This window comes from Ursus arctos, unplaced genomic scaffold (assembly GCF_023065955.2).
Source record: "Ursus arctos isolate Adak ecotype North America unplaced genomic scaffold, UrsArc2.0 scaffold_29, whole genome shotgun sequence".
Taxonomy (NCBI): domain Eukaryota; kingdom Metazoa; phylum Chordata; class Mammalia; order Carnivora; family Ursidae; genus Ursus; species Ursus arctos.
In genome coordinates this window covers 13,030,224-13,049,232 of record NW_026622974.1, presented here as the reverse complement: position 1 = coordinate 13,049,232, position 19,009 = coordinate 13,030,224, and the positions used below count along the sequence as shown (strand labels likewise).

Sequence of the window (19,009 nt, the reverse complement as noted above, 5' to 3'; positions counted from 1 at the left end):
ATGCTGTCCGAGAGTCCGATTTTCTGACAGCTTTATGCAAAAGCAGTATTTTTTCTGTCAACTAGTATTCATTCACTGAGTGCCAGCTCCCAGCCAACACGAGATACCGCGTGAGGTTACCAGAGTGGTGTCTTTAGATTGTTCGCTGTACCCCAGCCCACAGCTTTGGAGCAATGTGTATTTGGAAATTTCGTGTTGTAGCTAATTCTGTAATTAAATAGTATCCAGATCTACTAAGACAGCAAAGAAAGCATATTTGCAGTGTTTTCGATAAATGAGCAGATGACTGACATCTGAACTGACAGAATAAAGCTTTCAGGGATGAGGGCCGGAAGACAACCTAGCTATCTCCCCCACGCGTGAGAAGTACCTTTAATTTCTTTTTAGGGGCACTTGGGTGACGCAGTTGGTTAAGCGCCCGACTCCTGATTTTGGCTCAGGTCATGAGATCGAGCCCTGTGTCAGGCTGTGCTCAGCATAGAGTCGGCTAATGCACTCTCTCTCTCTCTCTCTCTCTCTCAAAAATCTATTTAAAAAAAAATTTCTTTTTAGGGGCACCTGGGTGGCTCAGTCGTTAAGCGTCTGCCTTCAGCTCAGGGCATGATCCTGGCGTTCTGGGATCAAGCCCCACGTCAGGCTCCTCTGCTGGGAGCCTGCTCCTTCCTCTCCCACTCCCCCTGCTTGTGTTCCCTCTCTCACAGGCTGTCTCTGTCAGATAAATAATAAAATCTTTAAAAAAAAAATTATTTTTAAAAATCCTTATCTTGTACACCTGGGTGTCCCCATAGGATGCCAACAGGTGTGATGTGCGCAGGGGAGGTGAGAGACAGAGGCCCGGGAACGTGTTTCCCATAGTTGCGTGTTGAGAATGATATGCCCCCGGATCCTCTTCATGACTAAGGAAGTTTGGAATGGGGATTACTCGTGCGTGAGCTCCATTAATGCCAAGTATTGCTTTATCCCCCGCTCCTGGGATGCACAGAAAATGCTAGCTGGCCTGGAACCCAAAAATGGGGAAATCAAGCCCAAGAGTCGGAGAAGGTGGGGTCTCGTGTCCCGGTCGACAAAGGATTCCGACGACTGGGCTGACTTGGATGACTTGGATTTCAGTCCGTCCTTCACCAGGATTGACCTGAAAAACAAGAAGAGACAGAGCGAGGAGACTCTCTGCAGGCAAGTGTGCGCCTCGGCTCTGCACGCAGACCGAATCCGGGGCTTGTGAAATGATTCCTGTACCTCTCTGATGATGCTTTCCATCTCATGCTCATCTAAGCCACGTTCCCTTGCTTCAGATTTGAGAGTGTTCTGGACCTGAAGCCCTCTGAGCCCATCAGTACAGGCAACAGCGCCCCCACCCAGACCTCCTATCAGAGGCGAGACACACCAACCCTGAGATCCGCGGCCAAGCAGCACTACTTGAAGCACTCGCGATACTTGCCTGGTAATAGAAATGCTTGCCTTTATTTTCATCATTGCTAAGAAACCATTTCCCTGGAATCACGTATTCACAGAGATTCTGTTTTGGAAGGCAAGTGCCCAGGGGCTTCTAGAACTTCAGAACTGGCAGGAGCATCATACATATATATAAAATGTGAGGCCTGGGCTTCAGCAAATATTTCTATGAGATATATATATATATATTTGCCTAAGAAAAAATGTTGTAGTTGAAATTGGATCCGGCCCCCCAGGAGGGAAGAACTGGAGGTGAGAGCCAGGGGGCACGTCTGAGGCCCATGCACCAGACCACGGTTAGGAACAGTGACCAGTCCTGTGTGCTCTCAGGAGACCAGGGTAGGCGCTCAGTCACACCACCTGGCAGTATTCCAGGGGTAAGTGTAAATGCTGTCGTTTGATGGGAACACAAGCGTCTCCCCAGATTCTCCCAATTCCAAGCTCACAGCATCAGCCAACTGTCCGTTCACAAATTCATTCAATCAGTACATACATACTGAGCTTTGAATGTGTGCAAGGCACTGGGGATATTACGGTGAACACAGCGGCCAAGTGGGACCACAGTCCATGCAGTGACTTTGTACAACAGCCCTGCAGACAGTGCTCTCACCCCCATGTGGCTTATATTCTAGTGGTGGGAGCCAGACCCTAAACAAATAGACAGCCAGTAGCTCCGGTGATGATAGACGGCAGGGAGGAGGCATCACTGTAGAGAGAGTGCTCAGGAAGGGCCTCTCTGAGCAAGTGACTCCCTATCTGGGCCCCCAAAGAATAGGGAGGAACAAATGAGCAGAACGAAGCAGGCAGGAGAAGCAGCAAGTGGAGAGCCTGGGAGGCAGGAAGGGGCTTGGCTTGTGAGGGGAAGGGCAGAGGGGCTGGCATGGCCAGAGCATGGTAAGAGGGTGATACACGTAGCGCGAGGCATCTTTGCGAGTCTTGTAAGACACTTGGAATTTATTTCACAAGCAGCAGGCAGCTGTTGAAGACTTTAACTGGAGAGCACGCTGGCTTCCTGTCCATCTGTGTGCTGAGTGGATGAGGGCAGGCTGTAGCTTGCGTGCAGTAAGGGGAGTGTGGCTCAGGCTGGGGCTGCGGGCAGATGAGGTGGGAACAGCAGGCCCCACTGGTGGATTGACTCCTCGGCCTTAGTTGGCCTCCCAGGATGACCTGGAAGAAGAGAGAGCAGGTGACAGGGTACAGCAGTGGTCCAGGAGTCAGGGTCAGAGATTCGAACTCCGGTGGCCACAGGCCAAAGGGAGCCGGGAGGGAATTAGAAAGTTATTTCTTTTTGGCTCTAGGAGAGGAAGGGAGGATAAAAGATGAATTCAGTCTTTCAGTTCTGAAAAATAGCTGCAGTGCTTGACATAAGTGGGAAAGTGGGCAGTCTAGTGGGTGGATTGGCTTGAGGTTGAGGTGACTGATTAAGGACAAGGCAGCCTTGGTCATGAGGGAGTCCATGAGGGTCACTGGTGCAGACCCAAGTCACCAGCACTTGATGGCACTAATGGTCCAGGTCAGGTGAGAAGGGGGATCTGGGGGGCAGAACGCAGAGAGAGGAGAGCAGGGGGCTGTGAAGCTGGCCCCGCAGAAGAGGAACGGAGAGGAACTTGGGTCAGAGAGGAACTTGGGAAGGTGACAGACAGGCAATGGCCCATGCAGGGGTACAGGTGGGAATGACCAGGAGCACTGACACCCAGGAGAGCACCAGAGGGGCCAAGACAGAAGACGTGAGACAGATCTGTTGGAAGAAGTTTAGGAGAGCTCTCTCAGGCCGCCCACCAGTGAGAGCATACTAAAGCCCCAAGACGCCATCTTTCCTCCTTTCCTCTGCCATCTGTCAGACAAACTCACGGTCAGTTTTTGCTCTGACTATTGAACCGTAGGAAGTTTAGACAAAGTGCGTTCTGTGACGAGTTTACCACTGAAATCTGGTGCAAGATGAAATATGTATTTTGCATTTGAAAATCATTTCTTCCCTATTAGGAATAAATATAAGAAACGGCATACTTCCAAATCCAGGCAAGGATTTTATTCCATCTAACCCCTGGTCTAGTTCTGGTTTGTCTGGAAAATCTTCAGGAACAGTATCAGTAATCAGCAAAATAAATTCAGGTGAGTCGTGATTATTCACTCTGAAATGATGAGAGACAAATTCTCTGGATGCAGCAGGACGGGTCCAGAGAGACAAGCTGTGGCAGTGAACGGGTTTTCTGGGGTGGAAACACTGGGCCCCTTTTTCAGGCCATGCTCCTGTCTCTTTCTTGACAGCAGGCTCTGGGGCCCCAGCCAGCGGCCACGGGGTCTGCCCTCAGGGGTACTGGGGAGTTGGGCATCTCTGACTTCCGAGGCCCCGCCCTGCTGCACATCCAGCTCCGCTCCGCCTGCCTTGCTCCAGCTCGGCCCCCGCTCTGATGACCCAGCCTTAGCCCAGAGCATCGAGAGACCTCTTCTGGTTAGAAGATAGACAGCTCAGGGGCGCCTGGGTGGCTCAGTCATCAGGCGTCTGCCTTCGGCTCAGGGCGTGATCCCGGCGTTCTGGGATCGAGCCCCACATTAGGCTCCTCCGCTGGGAGCCTGCTTCTTCCTCTCCCACTCCCCCTGCTTGTGTTCCCTCTCTCGCTGGCTGTCTCTCTGAAAAATAAATAAATAAATCTTAAAAAAAAAAAAAAAAAGAAGATGGACAGCTCAGAGGGCCAGCCCCACTTTTTTTTTTTTTCATCCCGTCTTTTTTAAAAACGAGTAAATGAATTTCATAAGCCTTCCAGGCGGGCTCACCCCATTCCCAGCAGGCCCCTTTTTCCGTGTCATTTTCCCTCACACAGGCAGCCCCTGCCATGCGTTGCTTCCCCTTCCACATTGCCAGGTAAACATCTAGGCATCACTTGTCCCTGCGTTATCCGTTACACGTTCATTTATTTTGAGAAATACAAAAAAGAAGGAAATGAGGTACCAACACGCATGTACCCACCACCAGCTCAAGGAGTCAAACTTCGCAAAAACACATGAAGCCCACCATCTAGGTCTTCCTGCCTTTTCCCTCTTTCCCCTCCCCTCCCGCGATCCCCACCTGATTTGGGTGTTTATTATTTCTATGCATTTTTAAAAGATTCATGAACTACCTAGTAAGTTTTTACATGTTCAAAAGCTAATACGAACGTAATTCTGGAGCTGCACTCATTTTAGTCATTGTATCATGATATAGAAATTCCATGTATATGTAAGACCCATCATAGTATATATCATAAGACATAACATACATCACCGTATCACCCCCTTATTGATTACTTTTACTGGACCGTAATGTATTTATCCTTCTCTCCTTGATGAGCATGTAAGTTGGGAACCATCTTTGCGATGAGAAAGAGAGTGAACCTTGGCGTACCCTCTTGTCGCGCACCTGCGTGAAGGTTTCTCTGGGGACAGTGGAAACAGGTTAAAGGGTGTGCTCATCTTTGACTTTACAGATGTTGCCAAATTGCTCTCCAGCAGGGTCTGGGAGTGGTGCTGCTTCCTTGATGCCACTGGGTACTGTCAAGATTGCAGGCTGTGTGCTGGTCTGGTGGGTGTGAGAGGGTACCTTGCGGTGGCTTCGACTTGCATGTCCTGTGTACTAATGAGGTTGAGCCTCTTTTGTGTTCATGGACTCTATGTTTTTTTCCCTTTTGTGACTCACCTGTTCAAATTCTCTTCCCATTTTTTTTTTTTAATGTCTTCCCCCAAAATGCAAAATGGGCCCTAGCACAACACAGCTCCTCACCCAGGCATTGCCACTCTGCCACGCATTCTCTCTTTTCCCACCAGGTATAACTTCCATCTGTATAATGGCCCCCAATAACATTTTTCATCATTCCGTGTGTACCTTAAGTCGTAATAAGGCCTGTAGGTCTGTGTTTATCCGTCTGCTATGTATTGATTACTGCTCCATAGAAGGCATCCCATTATCCCGGAGTACTAAGATGAGTCGCATACGGTTCCAGCCCTTAAAGCACTCTCACTATCAAAATGTCATTAAAAAGTGAATCTATATAATATAGATTATTAATTTTTCTGATTACGGGCCAGAGTATTTAGTGGAGAATTACTCGTTGTAACTAAATAATTAAGATCACCTGCGTGGTGCTCAGTAAGAGACCGGGTCAGTGAATTATGGTTTAGACAGATTCTAGAATGTGTATATACTGACACGGAAAGATAACTACTCTGTGTTATGGAGTGGAAAAGCAAATTTCAGGATAGGCTAAACCAAGTATTCCAACAAAGAAAGAAAAGTGTACATTTCCCTTTTCTTGAGCGAACCAGCCATCCAGGCTCCGTTCAGGCGCAGGCCACAGGAGCGGCCCTGTCTTTGCTGCCCCTCTTCCCCGTCTTTCCGACAGTGTGGTGTGGAGGAATGCTCTGCTCTCAATCCACTGTTCTTATCATATTTCCCCCCTAAAAGTAAACACCTAATTCTTTATTGTTCCGCACCTGTGTAACCCTGTTGGTGTTCTACGCACGTGGGGTCTTTGTACTAATGAGCTTTTGCTTTTACGAATCAGTTGGTTCCGGTTCTACGAGTTCTAGTGGACTGACTGGAAACTATATCCCATCCTTTCTGAAAAAAGAAGTTGGCTCTGCTATGCAGAGGGTACACTTGGCGCCTATTCCAGACCCTTCTCCTGGTGAGTTCTATTTTGGTTATCCATGAAGCAGTTCATCAAATGGTTATCGAATAACGGCTTGTGCCAGGTATGCTGTCGGCCAAGGACCCACCAGCGAAGGAGACAGACAGGACTCCCTGTCCCACGAACGTACACTCTGCACACAATAAGTAAACAGAAGCAGATGCTCCCCGGTGCTGGGGAGAAGAATGAAGTAGGCGGGATATAGGGAACGTGGAGGTTGGACTGTGCCTTCTTAAAGAGGGGGCCAAGCCATAAGAGACTCTTAATCTTAGGAAACAAACTGAGGGTTGCTGGAGGGGAGGGGGGTGCGGGGATGGGGCGGCTGGGTGATGGACACTGGGGAGGGAATGTGCTGTAGTGAGCGCTGGGTGTTGTGTAAGACTGATGAATCACAGACCTGTACCCCTGAAATAAATAACACATTATATGTTAATTAAAAAATAATTAATTGGCCAAAGAAGACCTCAGCGCAAAGGAGTTGTTGAGTGAAGGTGTGAAGGAGGCAGTGGGCTCGCCCTGCGCTGTGGGTGAGCCTGCCCCCGGCCCGGGGTTCCTAGAGCATGGGCCTGGAGGCAAGGGAGGCGGGCCTGTTCCCGGAAGAGCAGGGAGGCAGATGGCAGGCGTGGCGAGAGTGACCGGAGGGGAGTGGGCAGGGAGAGGGGTAACCGTAGGCAGGGTGGTATGAGGCCCCGCAGGCCACCGTAAGCGTGCTGTCACTGACTGTGAGCGACATGGGAGCCACCGGAGGGTCTGGAGCAGAGGCGTGAGGTGATCTGACTTCCATTTTGTCGCCTCACTCACGTGCTGTTGTCATTAGCCGGGGGGGCCGAGAACAAGGCCGGGATGCAGGGAAACCAACTGGCTGCTGGAATTATCCAGCAGGGAGTGATGGGCCAGGCTACTAAGAGCTGAGCTGGCCCAGATGTTGAATGTATTTGGAAGGGAGAGCCAGTGTCATTTGCTGTGAAAAAAGAGGGGTCAGGAATGACACCAGTATCGGCCTGACAACAATAGAATGGAGTTGTCCTTCACCGAGAGAGGGAAGACTGTGAGTCGCCCACCAAGGCTTCTCGTGAACTCCCCTTTTCCGCTGTTTTTGTCGCCAAGATGCATCGATTGGCTGTGTTTGCAGGAGTCCCGTACCAATCCGACCCACCTTCGTCTTCCATTGCAGGCTATTCTTCCCTGAAGGCTGTGAGACCGCATCCCGGGCGACCTTTCTTCCACACCCAGCCTAGAAGCACTCCCGGGTTGATGCCACGGCCTCCGGCTGCCCAGCCAGCGCCCGGCCGGCCGGACTGGGTTTCTAAGTACGCGTCTCGCCGATGACCGTCGCGAAGCTTCTGGGCGTGGGGGAAAAGGCAAGACCCGGTCCCTCGGCCAACTGGTTTTCTGCCGGCAAGAAACTGGCAGACGGTGTAAAAGCAAACACACACTTTATAGTTATTCTTCTGAACTAAGACATTTCAATATTCTTTTTAAGATTTTTTTTAAATATTGATTTGAACGCAATACCCTTTTTTTGTACAAAATTATTTTATTCTAAAACTGGGTCCCATTATTTTCTTAAACAGCAGCATTTTGTATATATGGGTTACGTTTTAGCATTTTATACAGTCAACTTTGTAATGAACTTTTTAAAAATTAATTGATTTTCCTTTGGGGTTCCAGATAATATTTTATACAGATTTTTAAAAATGTAATAATACTGATGCAGTATTGCAGCAGGGGTGCAATGGAAGGCTACACGACAGAGGGTTATTTACTCGACGCGTGCAGGTATTCGTGAAGTGGTTAAATTTTCAATGTGGCACACTGGTACCTCAGGCTTTCTGGGACCAACCTCGGCGCTAGATAAATGATCTTCTGCTTTTCTCAGTATCAGGTGGTTGGTTTGCTTTTGTGACGCCACTGTGCGGTTCTGAAAGTACTATTATGCAATTAACTTCCCGGGTGAAAGAACTCTAAGTAAATAGGTTTTTGAAATTTTTACAACAACCCTTTTTGGTGGTTGGAGATATGCAAGGTGGTTGGAGGTATGAACCAGGTTTTTTCATGCTAGGCCATCTCTTTCTATTTTCTCCCGCTTTTGATTTTTCTTCCATTTTTGAAATCCAATTGTATAAGTACCCACAAAAGGGAAGCTTTTCAAGCCAACAGGTCTTTAACATAAAGGTCAACCCAGTCCGTTAAACTTACATTCCTATCAAGATGCATGACCAAAAAGCCAAGTTGCAAAGCAGCAGAAGAGTTTCTTATTATAATAACTGATGGACTTTCGCATTCAGTGCAGTTCTCCAGGCCTGGCCAGGAGCAGACAATGAATAATCTTCTGTCCTGGCCATGTTCTCAGGGCACTTCGGGGAGCAGGAAAGATTTATGGCAGAGGTTACACTGACCTGGGAAGTCCCGGCTACCACGGTGGTAGTGTCTGTTGCGTGCCACATTGGAACTCTTAACCCTTGTGTAGTTTCTTCACACAGTGGGAGCTCTACTTGTTGGACACAGGCTGTTCCATTGAGAGGAATGTTTACAGCAATTTTGAAAATGACAAAGCTAGTCTGGAGACAGAAAAAGACAAAAGTCCACTCTTCAGCCATCTCCGTGGGGCACATGTGCCTCCACCTGTGGTTACCCGAAAGGCAGGAGGGAAGGTCTCCGCCAGTGAACACGATACAAGCTCAGTAGCGTACGGACTCACATTCTCCCAGGCCCCAAGCCACTCCCATTTGGTTCCAGGTTCCAGGCTAAAGCAGGTTGAGCCATATGAAATTGTCTGTCATTTCTGTAGGTTAAAATGATAGATTAAACTGAATATTGGCACTTTGATGTGATTCAGCCCAATAAGTGGGTAAATTATTGCTTTGATGTATTAGTAGTATGGTGCAGCCTGAACAAGTTGCCATGGCTCCCAAAGGGCCCTAATCTAAATCAGGGAGTAATTTCTGCTTTGGAGACTCTGGTGCAAAAATGTACTTGACCAAGCACTATGTTCCCTAGGGGCATGAGAAAAGCACATAATGGATGTGGATTTGATAGGTAATATTTTCTGTTAACAAACCGGCAGCAAAGCTCCAGAAAACAAATATGTACATGTAAGCACAACTTGAAGCTGAGTTCACTTCTGTATTATATTCTCCACTCATCTAAAGCAACAGAAAATGTGTTTTCAGAGATGAGTCCTTTACTGCGATTAATATTTATTTTCCCTTGCTGTATTATGTATAAAAAGTAAGTTAATCTGTAACCTTACCCAGCTTGCTGGAAAGCTGGTTTTAAATTGTAAATACCTCTTAGAGAAGCTAATGGATTGTGAATACCATATTCTGGGCACTCTAGCTTATGTTAAGGTCAGGACATTTTTTTTTTAATTGAAAAACCTAGTCACCTGGTTATTACATGAAATTGTTTTTGTAATACCTCTGCGGGCCCCAGTTCAGAAAATATTTCTGTTTTTCGTCCTCTTACTTTTTCCTTTATTTATGAATAAACAGCTTCCTTAGGAAGCCAAACACATTTATGCCTGTGAGAGTCAAGAAGCTGATGTGCAGTTGAGAAAACTAGAAGACTGAAAAAACAATGTAAATTCTAAAGAACCAGCAAAATCCTAGAAAGTTCTCTTTTTTTCCTCCCGTAATGGGTAAAGGACAAACGTGTGTACATGCTGTTTACTACAGAAGGGAATCGTGACCATTTTTTTGTTAAGTGAAAATCAAATGCTACCTGGTGGGTATATCTTTTAGTTAGTAGAGGGTTAGAAGAGGTGCTACAAGACACCAAGAGGAATGCGGAGTTTCACTGTACCTGTCCATGACTATACCTCATTTCCGGTCAGAGAGCTTTTCGGGACGTCGGGAAATGGTACAGGGATGGCTCTCATTCCACACCCAAAGGTCCAGTGATAGTGGTGTGGCAGGCGGTACGTGTGCAAACTGCAAGGCCAGCTACATGGGCATAAAAGCTACTCTTGGTGTGATTGTTCATCTTGCAATAAAATTCCATTAATGACTAAGCACTCACCCAGCTCATGTGTGATAGGGTTTCAGTAGGAAGAAAATAGATTTTCAAACAGTTTTTTTGACACCTCTCTTATACATAGCCTAAAGGACTGTTTACATCTAGCTGATTGACACTATGTCGTCTTCTGACATCATCAAAAATTGAATACATTCAAGGTAACGCCGAAGTACAAATGCCGATACCACTGGGGCTCACGGGCACCATCTTTTCTCATGAAGTAGCGTGTCCCTACCATCAAGCCATTGTTTTGTGCCATTCAGGAGAAAGAGAACGCAGGCTGTACGTTCCAGCTCAGTGTGTGACCAAAAGCAATATGTTTATAAGAAAATGTGTGACATGCTAATTATTTTATATCATTTAAAGCATACTGTAGCAACTCATTTGTTTCATATATGTGCTTAATTTTTAGAATTATTTTTACAATTTCCAACCAAAGTACTGTATTGTGTATAACTTATTGTGAGGACCCTCTCATGGAAACCATTAAGAAGACAAACTGGAGGCAAGCATCACATCAATCTGTATTATCAGTTTCTTAGAGACATTGTGCTGATGTGGATTCGAAATGACCCGAACAGTCTTCTGATCTCCGATGTCTTAGTACTGATAGCAGTTTAGTCACCGGATTTGATTACAAGGGAATCACTAAGAATATATTTATTTAAAAAGCAAATATTCATAATGATAAGACTAGAGGAGGCCAGAAAACCACTGACACAAGCCCCTTCTGAAATAAAATATTGCGTTTTGAATAGTTTGTCCTAAGGTGTTTAAAAACGTTAACTTTATGTAAGGAAAATTCTGCTCCAAATAAAGTTACAGTTAAAGAAAAATGATCTGAGTGTTCTGTTTTTATTTTCAGTGTTCTTACATCAGAAGATAACAGTGGGTCGCCTGGCTGGCTCAGTTGGTATAGCATGCGACTCCAGGTCTCAGGGTTGTGAGTTCAAGCCCTGGGTTGGATGTAGAGATTATTTAAAAATAAAATCTTTCAACAAGATAGCATTAGTATTTCCTAATGTGGGATTCTGATATTTTATAACTTCTTTTTTTTTTAAGATTTTATTTATTTATTCGACAGAGATAAAGACAGCCAGCGAGAGAGGGAACACAAGCAGGGGGAGTGGGAGAGGAAGAAGCAGGCTCATGGCGGAGGAGCCTGATGTGGGGTCTCGATCCCATAACGCTGGGATCACGCCCTGAACCGAAGGCAGACGCTTAACCGCCGAGCCACCCAGGCGCCCCCTAATATTTTATAACTTCTTAATGCTTAGTACAGTGTTACTGCCATGAAATTAGAAGCATAAGCTTAGAGCAGCAATGTAGAGTTATCCTGCAATCTGGAGACTTCTATTTTTATTTTTTATTTATTTTTTTGGAGGCTTTTTTTAAATTTAGCATTTAGCAAGTTAGGTGGCTAGGAATACTTAAGAAAAGAAAAAAGCAGGTGGAGACAATTTCTTCTTGCCGATTTCATCGTGCCTCATAATTAATACCTACCTTGTATGTTTTCAGCTTTTCACAGCATATTCATACGTACAACATAAACCTTCAAACGAAACTCATCACTTCATGAATTACATACAGGATTCCACGGGAAATTCACTTCCCGTTCTTCGGATCCTCGAAAGAATTTTGTAGGAACACATACGCAGAGGTGTATTGCTGAATCCGTAAGTGTGAACTCAACAGCGTTTGTCTAACTTTTTGGAATCATCTCCCCACACTGGGCCCCTTCAGAGGCCTTACGGATTCGAGCTCCCGCCATCCTTACTGCTAATAAAAATCTGCTGTTGCGGTCTCCCACACAGAAGCAGCTTCCCGGCTCCCTGCATCTCGGGTCCACCTCGGGCCCCGGGGCCTTCAGTAGCCGCTCCTACCTGAGAGCGCCAGACCACGCATCAGCTCCTCCGCCCTCTCCTGCGTGGGCGGCAGCAGTGGCTTCGGGGGTGGCCTGGACACCTGCAGGAGTGTGGTTGGAGGCTACAGCGGGGCTATGGAGGGCACCACGGCTGTCCAGTGAACGAGAGCCTGCTGAGCCCTCTTCAGCTGGAGGTGGACCCCAACATCCAGGCTGTGGGCACTCAGGAGAAGGAGATCGAAACCCTCCACAACAGTTTTGCCTCCTTTGTCGACAAGGTGCAGAAGCTAGAGCCGCAGAAGAAGACTCTGGAGACCAAGTGGAAGCTCCTGCAGCAGCAGCAAATGGTTCAGAACAGCTTGGACAGCACGTTGGAGAGTTGCATCAACAACCTGGGGCCGCAGTTGGACACAGTAGCCCAGGAGAAGCTGGAGGTGGAGCGTGGGGATGTGCAGGGGCTGGCGGAGGAGATCGAAGACCGTGCGGCGATGGAGAATGCACCTGTTCTCAGCAGCAAGGCTGTGGATGAGGTTTACGTGAATAAGGCAGAGCTGGAGTCCCGCCTGCAGGGGCGGGCCTGAGAGATGGGCTTCCTCAGGCCGCGGATCTCCGGCACGTCTGCGGTCCTCTCCGTGGACTGAACGGCATCGCCGCCGTGGTCAAGGCCCAGTACCAGGGGATCGCCAGCTGCAGCTGCAGCCAGGCCAAGACTGAGAACGTGTCCCTGATCCAGTACAAGAGCCTGGACCCTGGCTGGGAATCACGCCGATGCCCCCCAAAGCTCAAAGATGGAGATTTCTGAGATGAACCGCAACATCGGCCGATCCAGGCTGAGATGGAGGGCCTCCAAGGCCAGAGGGCTTCCCTGGAGGCCACCATAGCTGAGGCTGAGCGGTGCGGGGGAGGGGACCGTTCAAGCCACCGACGCCACCCTAGCTGAGATGGAGGCCGCCCCGCAGCGAGCCGAGCAGGACCTGGTGCAGCAGTTATGCGAGTACCGAGAGCTCAGGAACGTCAGGCTGGCCCTGGTCAGTGAGATCGACACCTGCCCACGCTGCTGGAAGGCGGGGAGAGCCGGCTGGAGTGTGGGATGCAGAAGGTGAATTTTCATACCAAGCCCACCAGCAGCTACTGGGGCCTACAGGGCCCTCAGCTACCACCTGAGCTCCTTCTAGTCCAGCTTCGGCTCTGGTGGGGGCTCCAGCTCCTTCGGCAGCGCCAGTTCCATGCTTGGTGAAGAAGATCAAGACTTGCCATGAGAGGCTGGTGTCCCAGTCATCCGATGTCGTGTCCAAGCAAGCAGCTGCTGTGGTCCCTCCCAGCGTCCCCCATCCTGTGCCTGCCATAGAGCCTTTGAGGGGAGGAGCTGTGCAGGGGACCACTGGGAATAGACCACCTCAGGCTCAGCCCCAGTTGTCAGCCTACCCTTGGGGGAAGTCTACTGCCCTGGGAACCTCCTCTTGCCCGTGCCTCCAACTAAAAGCCCATTCAGGCATCTTTTCTAAAATAAAGCCTCAGGCGCCAGCTGGCTCAAGTCAGTAGAGCATTTGACTCTTGACCTCTGGGTTGTAAGTTGGAGCCCCAGGTTGGGTGTCCAGGTTACTTAAAATCTAAATAAACAAATAAATAAACGAAGCCTCAGTTGGTTTGACTAAAAACAAATCAACAAAAATAAAACCCTGCTGTTGGGGAGTGACGTCACCAAGACGGCAGCATAGGTTGCTCCTGACTTCATGACCTCTCACTGGAACTACCTGCAGCTATTCAAGAACAAGACACCACTGAGAATCCTAGGAAATGCAGTTGAGGCTGAAGCGCCCCTGCCACAAGAGCTTCTGCATTAGAAGGGCAAGAAGTGACTACATGTTGACTGCATTGCCCCTCCCCCAAGACAGTGTAGCGCCACATAGAGAGGTCTCCCCCGAGCCTCTGTTTCCTCCAGTGGGAAAAGAGAACCCCAGGGGGACAACCGGCCTCCCCCCAGCATTTTGGGTCACTTTGGACGAGCCCCTCCCTGATCTCGTACCAGGGCAACCTGCGACTGCTGGGAATGTGACTGTGATGGAGAAGGGGGAGAAACTTACAACAACCAGCACACAGATCTCAGCAGACAGAATTCATACTTGCAGTGCCCAAGCAGTAATCCCAACCCAATCTCATCTGCAGAACCAAGTCGGGGGCGCACTCTGACCAGGGAACTTGGTTGGGTGCAAATCTGCCTGTTTCAGATCCTCAATCATGGAGTTTTGTTGGCCCTAGCGCTCGATCTGTCCATGCCCAGGCAAGGAGCTGAATCACAGCCCTATCTGCTGTGGAGTGTCTCTCAGCCCCATCTGACCAGAAGGGCTGGCCACGACTCCCAGAAGCTGTGTGGCCCGGCAGCACTCAAGCTAGGAGGTGGCTGAGCAGAGCCGATCACCCACAGAGCAAAGCCAGTATGGGGTGCAGAGTGTTCCCATACTATGCACAGGCAGGGGGATTGATTCACAGCCAAGGCTAAGGATAGCTCTTGGCACCTCCTAACCTGAGACCCTGTTTGGGAAATTGAGAGTAGCCTGGAGCAGCCCATCCCCTTCCCTCCAGGCAAGGGAGACATGGCCCTACTTGCTGTAGAGAGTGTCTTCTGGCCCCATCTGATCAGAAGAGCTGGCACAAACACCTGGAAGCTGTGTAACCCAGCAGTACTCAAGCCTAGAAGCAGGCCGAGCCTACAGTCTGCAGAGCAAAGCCAGTGGCCCTGTTTGGTCAGGGAAGTGGGGTGTGGGTGGACTCGCATGAAGAAAATAAATGAAGAGCTGTGCCAGCTTTACAGCTGCTTCTCCTGCTTCATCCAGGCAGGGAATCTAATTCACAGTCCTGCTCATCACTGAGTACAGACTTCAGCGTGTCCAGCCAGGGAACCTAACCAGAGCACACAGGACGCTGTGTAGCCCATTCAACGGTCCCATATACAGTGACACTGGAACAGAGCGCAGCCCATGGCTTTCCCATCTGCAGAGCAAAAACAATGGCCTCGCCTGACCACAAAATTCAGTGCGTATTCTGGCCTGATTTGGGTCCTGAAACAAGAAGCTATATAAGACCTGGGCTCTGTCCTACTACCCTGCTAAGACAAGGAAGTTAATTGATAGCCCCATCTATTATTGAAGACAGTCCCCAATCCTGACCACCTAGCAAGCCTCACCAGGCACTGTGGGGCCCATCCTACAGCCTCACTTGGGTAGGGAACCAAGCCAGCAGTCCTGTCCAGCTGTTCTCACCCAGTGGCACACTCTTCCGTCCCCATCCTCAGAGCTCGAACAGTTGCCTTACCCTAAAATAGACCGTAATAGGAGGCCTCTTCTATTCAAAGACATTACCAGCAGACACACCCAGAAACTCTAACTGAGCTGACTTGTGAAGAACTGTCTCTCCCAAAGTAAATCTGTGAAGTCTGAAAGATGAGCCTCATTACTCAAATACACAGATACCAGTGTAAGGAATCGAGGATCACAAAAAATCAGGTAAATATGACTCCATCAAAGGAAACTAATAAAGCTTCAATAACTTACCCTAAAGAAATGGAAATCTATGAACTGTCAGATGAAGAATTCAGAATAATCCTCTTTAGAAAGTTTAGTAACCCCAAGAAAACACAGACAACTAAATGCAATTAGGAAAACAATGCATGAAAAAAGTGAGAAGCTTAACAAGGAAATAGCAACCATCAAAAAACAAAAATAAAACAAACCCACCCCAAACCCCACCAAACCCTAGAAATTCTAGAGTTGAAAAATACAATAACTGAACTGAAGGATTCAATAGACTCAACCATGCAGAAGGATCCATGACCTGGAGAACGAGACACTGGAAACTACCCCATCAGAGGAGCAAAAGCAGAAAAGAATGAAAAAGAGTGAAGAAAGCCTCTGGGAATCATGGAACAATGACTTATGGGACACAATATGAAACAATATTCATATCATAAGAACTGCAGAAAGAGAAGAGGAAGAGAAAGTGATGGAAAGTATGTTAAAGCAACAATGGCTGGAAGCTTCCCAAACCTGGAGAGGGTAATAGATATCCAGATCCATGAGGCTCAAAAGACTTCAAACGGGTCGAACCCAAATAGGGCTACACTGAGACACATTATTGTATTATAACTAAATTATATTATATTTTATTATAATTAAATTGTCAAAAGTCAAAGAAAGAATTTTAAGAGCAGGAAGAAAAAAGAGAGAAGTTACATATGAGGGAACCCCCCTAAGACTATTGATGGATTTCTCAACAGACATTTTTCGAGCCAGGAGAGAATAAGATGACGTATCCAAAATATTGAAAGAAAATAACTGTCAGCCCAAAATTCTGTATCCAGTGAAGCTGTTCTTCGGGAATGAAGGAGGGATAAAGACTTTCCTAAACCAACTAAAGCTGAGGGATTCATTACCACCAGACCTGCCTTACAAAAAATGCTAAGAGGATTTCTTTGAAAGTAAAAGAACACTAATTAACATCACAAAAACATGAAAAGGTAGTGTAAATCTCACTGATAATGATAAATGTATAGTCATAGTTAGATTCCCCAACCCAGTCATAGTGGTGCATAATTCACTGAAGTCTCTAGTATAAAAGTTAAAAACTAAAAACAAATGTAGTCAAAATAACCATAACTACAATAATCTGTTTTTAGTCACACACTACAAAAAAACATGTAAATTGTAACAACAATAACCGAAAATGTGAGGGGGAAGAAAAATACAAGTATAAAGTTTAAGAATTCTATTGGTTAAAAAAAAGAAGAAGAATTTCTATTGGTTAAGTTGTTATCAGTTTAAGATAGGGTGTTATCAGTTTAAGATGGGTGAGTTACCAGGGCTGCCTGGGTGGCTCAGTCGTTAAGACTCTGCCCTCGGCTCAGGGCGTGATCCCAGAGTTCTGGAATCAAGCCCCACATCAGGCTCCTCTGTTGGGAGCCTGCTTCTTCCTCTCCCACTCCCCCTGCTTGTGTTCCCTCTCTCGCTGGCTGTCTCTCCTCTGTTAAATAAATAAAATCTTAAAAAAAAAAAAAAAGATGGGTAAGTTATCAGTTTATGTAAGCCTCAGGGTAACCGCAAAGGAAACTCCTGCTGTCATTCCACAAAAGATCACGGTAAAGAAGTGACAGCATACTGATACCAAAGACATCAAGGCACAAAAACAGAGCAGGAGAAGAAACAAGGAACGATGGGTCGATAAAACAACCCGAAAACAATGAACAATCAATGATAAGTCCTTACCTATCAATAGTTACTCTAACATGGAGGGGATAAATTCTCCAGTTAAAAGAGACATAGAATGACTGAATGGGTAAAAAAAAACAAAAAAACAAAAACACTACATACCCCAGATCTAACAATATGCTGCCTGCAATAAACCCACTTTAGCCTTAAAGACACACATAGTCTGAGAGTGAATGGACGGGAAAAGACATTCCAAGCGAGTGGTAACAACAACAACAACAACAACAACAATAACAAAAAGCAGGAGTAGCTACACTTAAATCAGAATCTTTGAAAAGATGAACAAAATTGACAAACTTACCTTGCTGTTGGAATAAGGCCTCTGACACCATTCATTTTTAGCTAAGGCTGAATTTAAGCCAATTGCTTCCCTCTTCCTGGAGTGTTTACATGTAAAACTTCTCCAAAACTGAGATTTAAAGTTCGGTTATTTCAAAGCTCAGTGATTTTTGTTAAGTCAATTTTACCTGCTCCTGAGTGGGTGGGCAAAGGGTTGAAGGCTGAGGACTTTCCTGGGCACTGAAAACATACCAAGTGGGTAGAATCTATCTACTATCTATTACCATATCATCCACTGTGATTAAGACTATCCCAGATTGAGAGTGACCCCAAGAGTGTCCAAGAATAGAACAACGTGATCAAACTCCCCCAAATTGACAACCTACCTTGCTGTTAGAATAGGGTCTCTGATAGCAGTCATTTATAGCTAGGGCTGAATGTAAGCCAATTGCTTTCTTTTTTCTGGAGTTTACATAAAAACCTTCCAGGGAATAAAATGACCTAAGGGTACCTACCATAAAAATGGCAGAATTATTATAACAGGATTTCACTTCTCCACAAGCCTGTGTAATCATAGAGTCTCACGATACCCCTTTAGTTTCTCATTCAGGCAAACAAGACTGCTAGGGATAATATTACCCCTATTAGGTTGGACTTAATGAAGTTGCCATTGTTGTAGGTTAGAAAAATACAATAAAATATCAGCAATTTGATATGGTTCAACTCATTAGAAATAAGCAAATGGAGATAAATATTTGGCTTATCAACAAAGTTGAATAATACTTGTCTTATCTAGTTCGATTAAAGTGAATTCTTGCAAAAAGATGGGTTAGAAAAAAAAATAAAGAATGATCACTTTCAGCAGGTTTGGAAAATATGACTTCCTACCCACGTTAAACTAAGTATTGTCTGTGTTAAGTCAGAATGAGAAAGGTGAAATTGAACATATACTGTTAGTCTTATTTGTAAGTGACTTTGATTCTCGTGGTGCCCGGCTGTTCTTGACTTGCTTCTCTTACTTTACATACTTTCTCTGGATAAGCTCATCCTTTTGCTGCCTGTTGGATCCATCTCAGTCATGCTTTCTGAGTCCTCACTGGCTTATTCAACTGTCTCGTGGACATTTCCAGATGAATGGCTTGTAGGAATGAAAGATGAATCAACTCATTATTTTCCCTAAACCTTGTCCTCCTCCACCCTTTATGGAGCAGAAACCAACCATTGTTGATTCATTTAATCATTTTTCCAGCACATATTCTCTGAATATCTACTCTGGGCTAAGAATTGTTCTAGGACCAGGATATACAAAAGCATATTTTTAAAAAATATGAAAATTCCTAACCTCATGGAATTTACATTCTATTAAATCTACAGACAGATAACAAAATACTTAACTAAAATACCTGATATGTTAGATGACAGTAAATGTTATGACAAATAGAGAAGGAGGGGGGAAAAGGAAATGTGTGTTT

At 46.4% G+C, this 19,009-nt stretch overlaps 1 protein-coding gene and 1 pseudogene across 4 annotated transcripts in view; both read left to right on the top strand.

Moving 5' to 3' along the window:
- The window catches only part of CILK1 (ciliogenesis associated kinase 1), a 57,706-nt gene extending 46,737 nt beyond the window's left edge, over window positions 1-10,969 (top strand). For 3 of the 4 annotated variants that reach the window (XM_026507235.4, XM_057304029.1, XM_048219736.2), the window contains 5 exons: window positions 983-1,173; window positions 1,293-1,441; window positions 3,436-3,564; window positions 5,991-6,113; window positions 7,291-10,969. In XM_026507235.4, coding sequence (XP_026363020.1) covers window positions 983-1,173; window positions 1,293-1,441; window positions 3,436-3,564; window positions 5,991-6,113; window positions 7,291-7,445 — 747 coding nt within the window. In that variant the 3' untranslated portion in view covers window positions 7,446-10,969. Of the gene's footprint in view, window positions 1-982; window positions 1,174-1,292; window positions 1,442-3,435; window positions 3,565-4,916; window positions 4,978-5,990; window positions 6,114-7,290 lie in introns of those variants that run through there. The other variant, XM_044387165.3, reaches the window with a different exon arrangement.
- Window positions 10,970-11,842: 873 nt separating this feature from the next.
- LOC113261361 (keratin, type II cytoskeletal 8-like) lies at window positions 11,843-16,602 on the top strand (annotated as a pseudogene).
- Window positions 16,603-19,009: the final 2,407 nt, after the last annotated feature.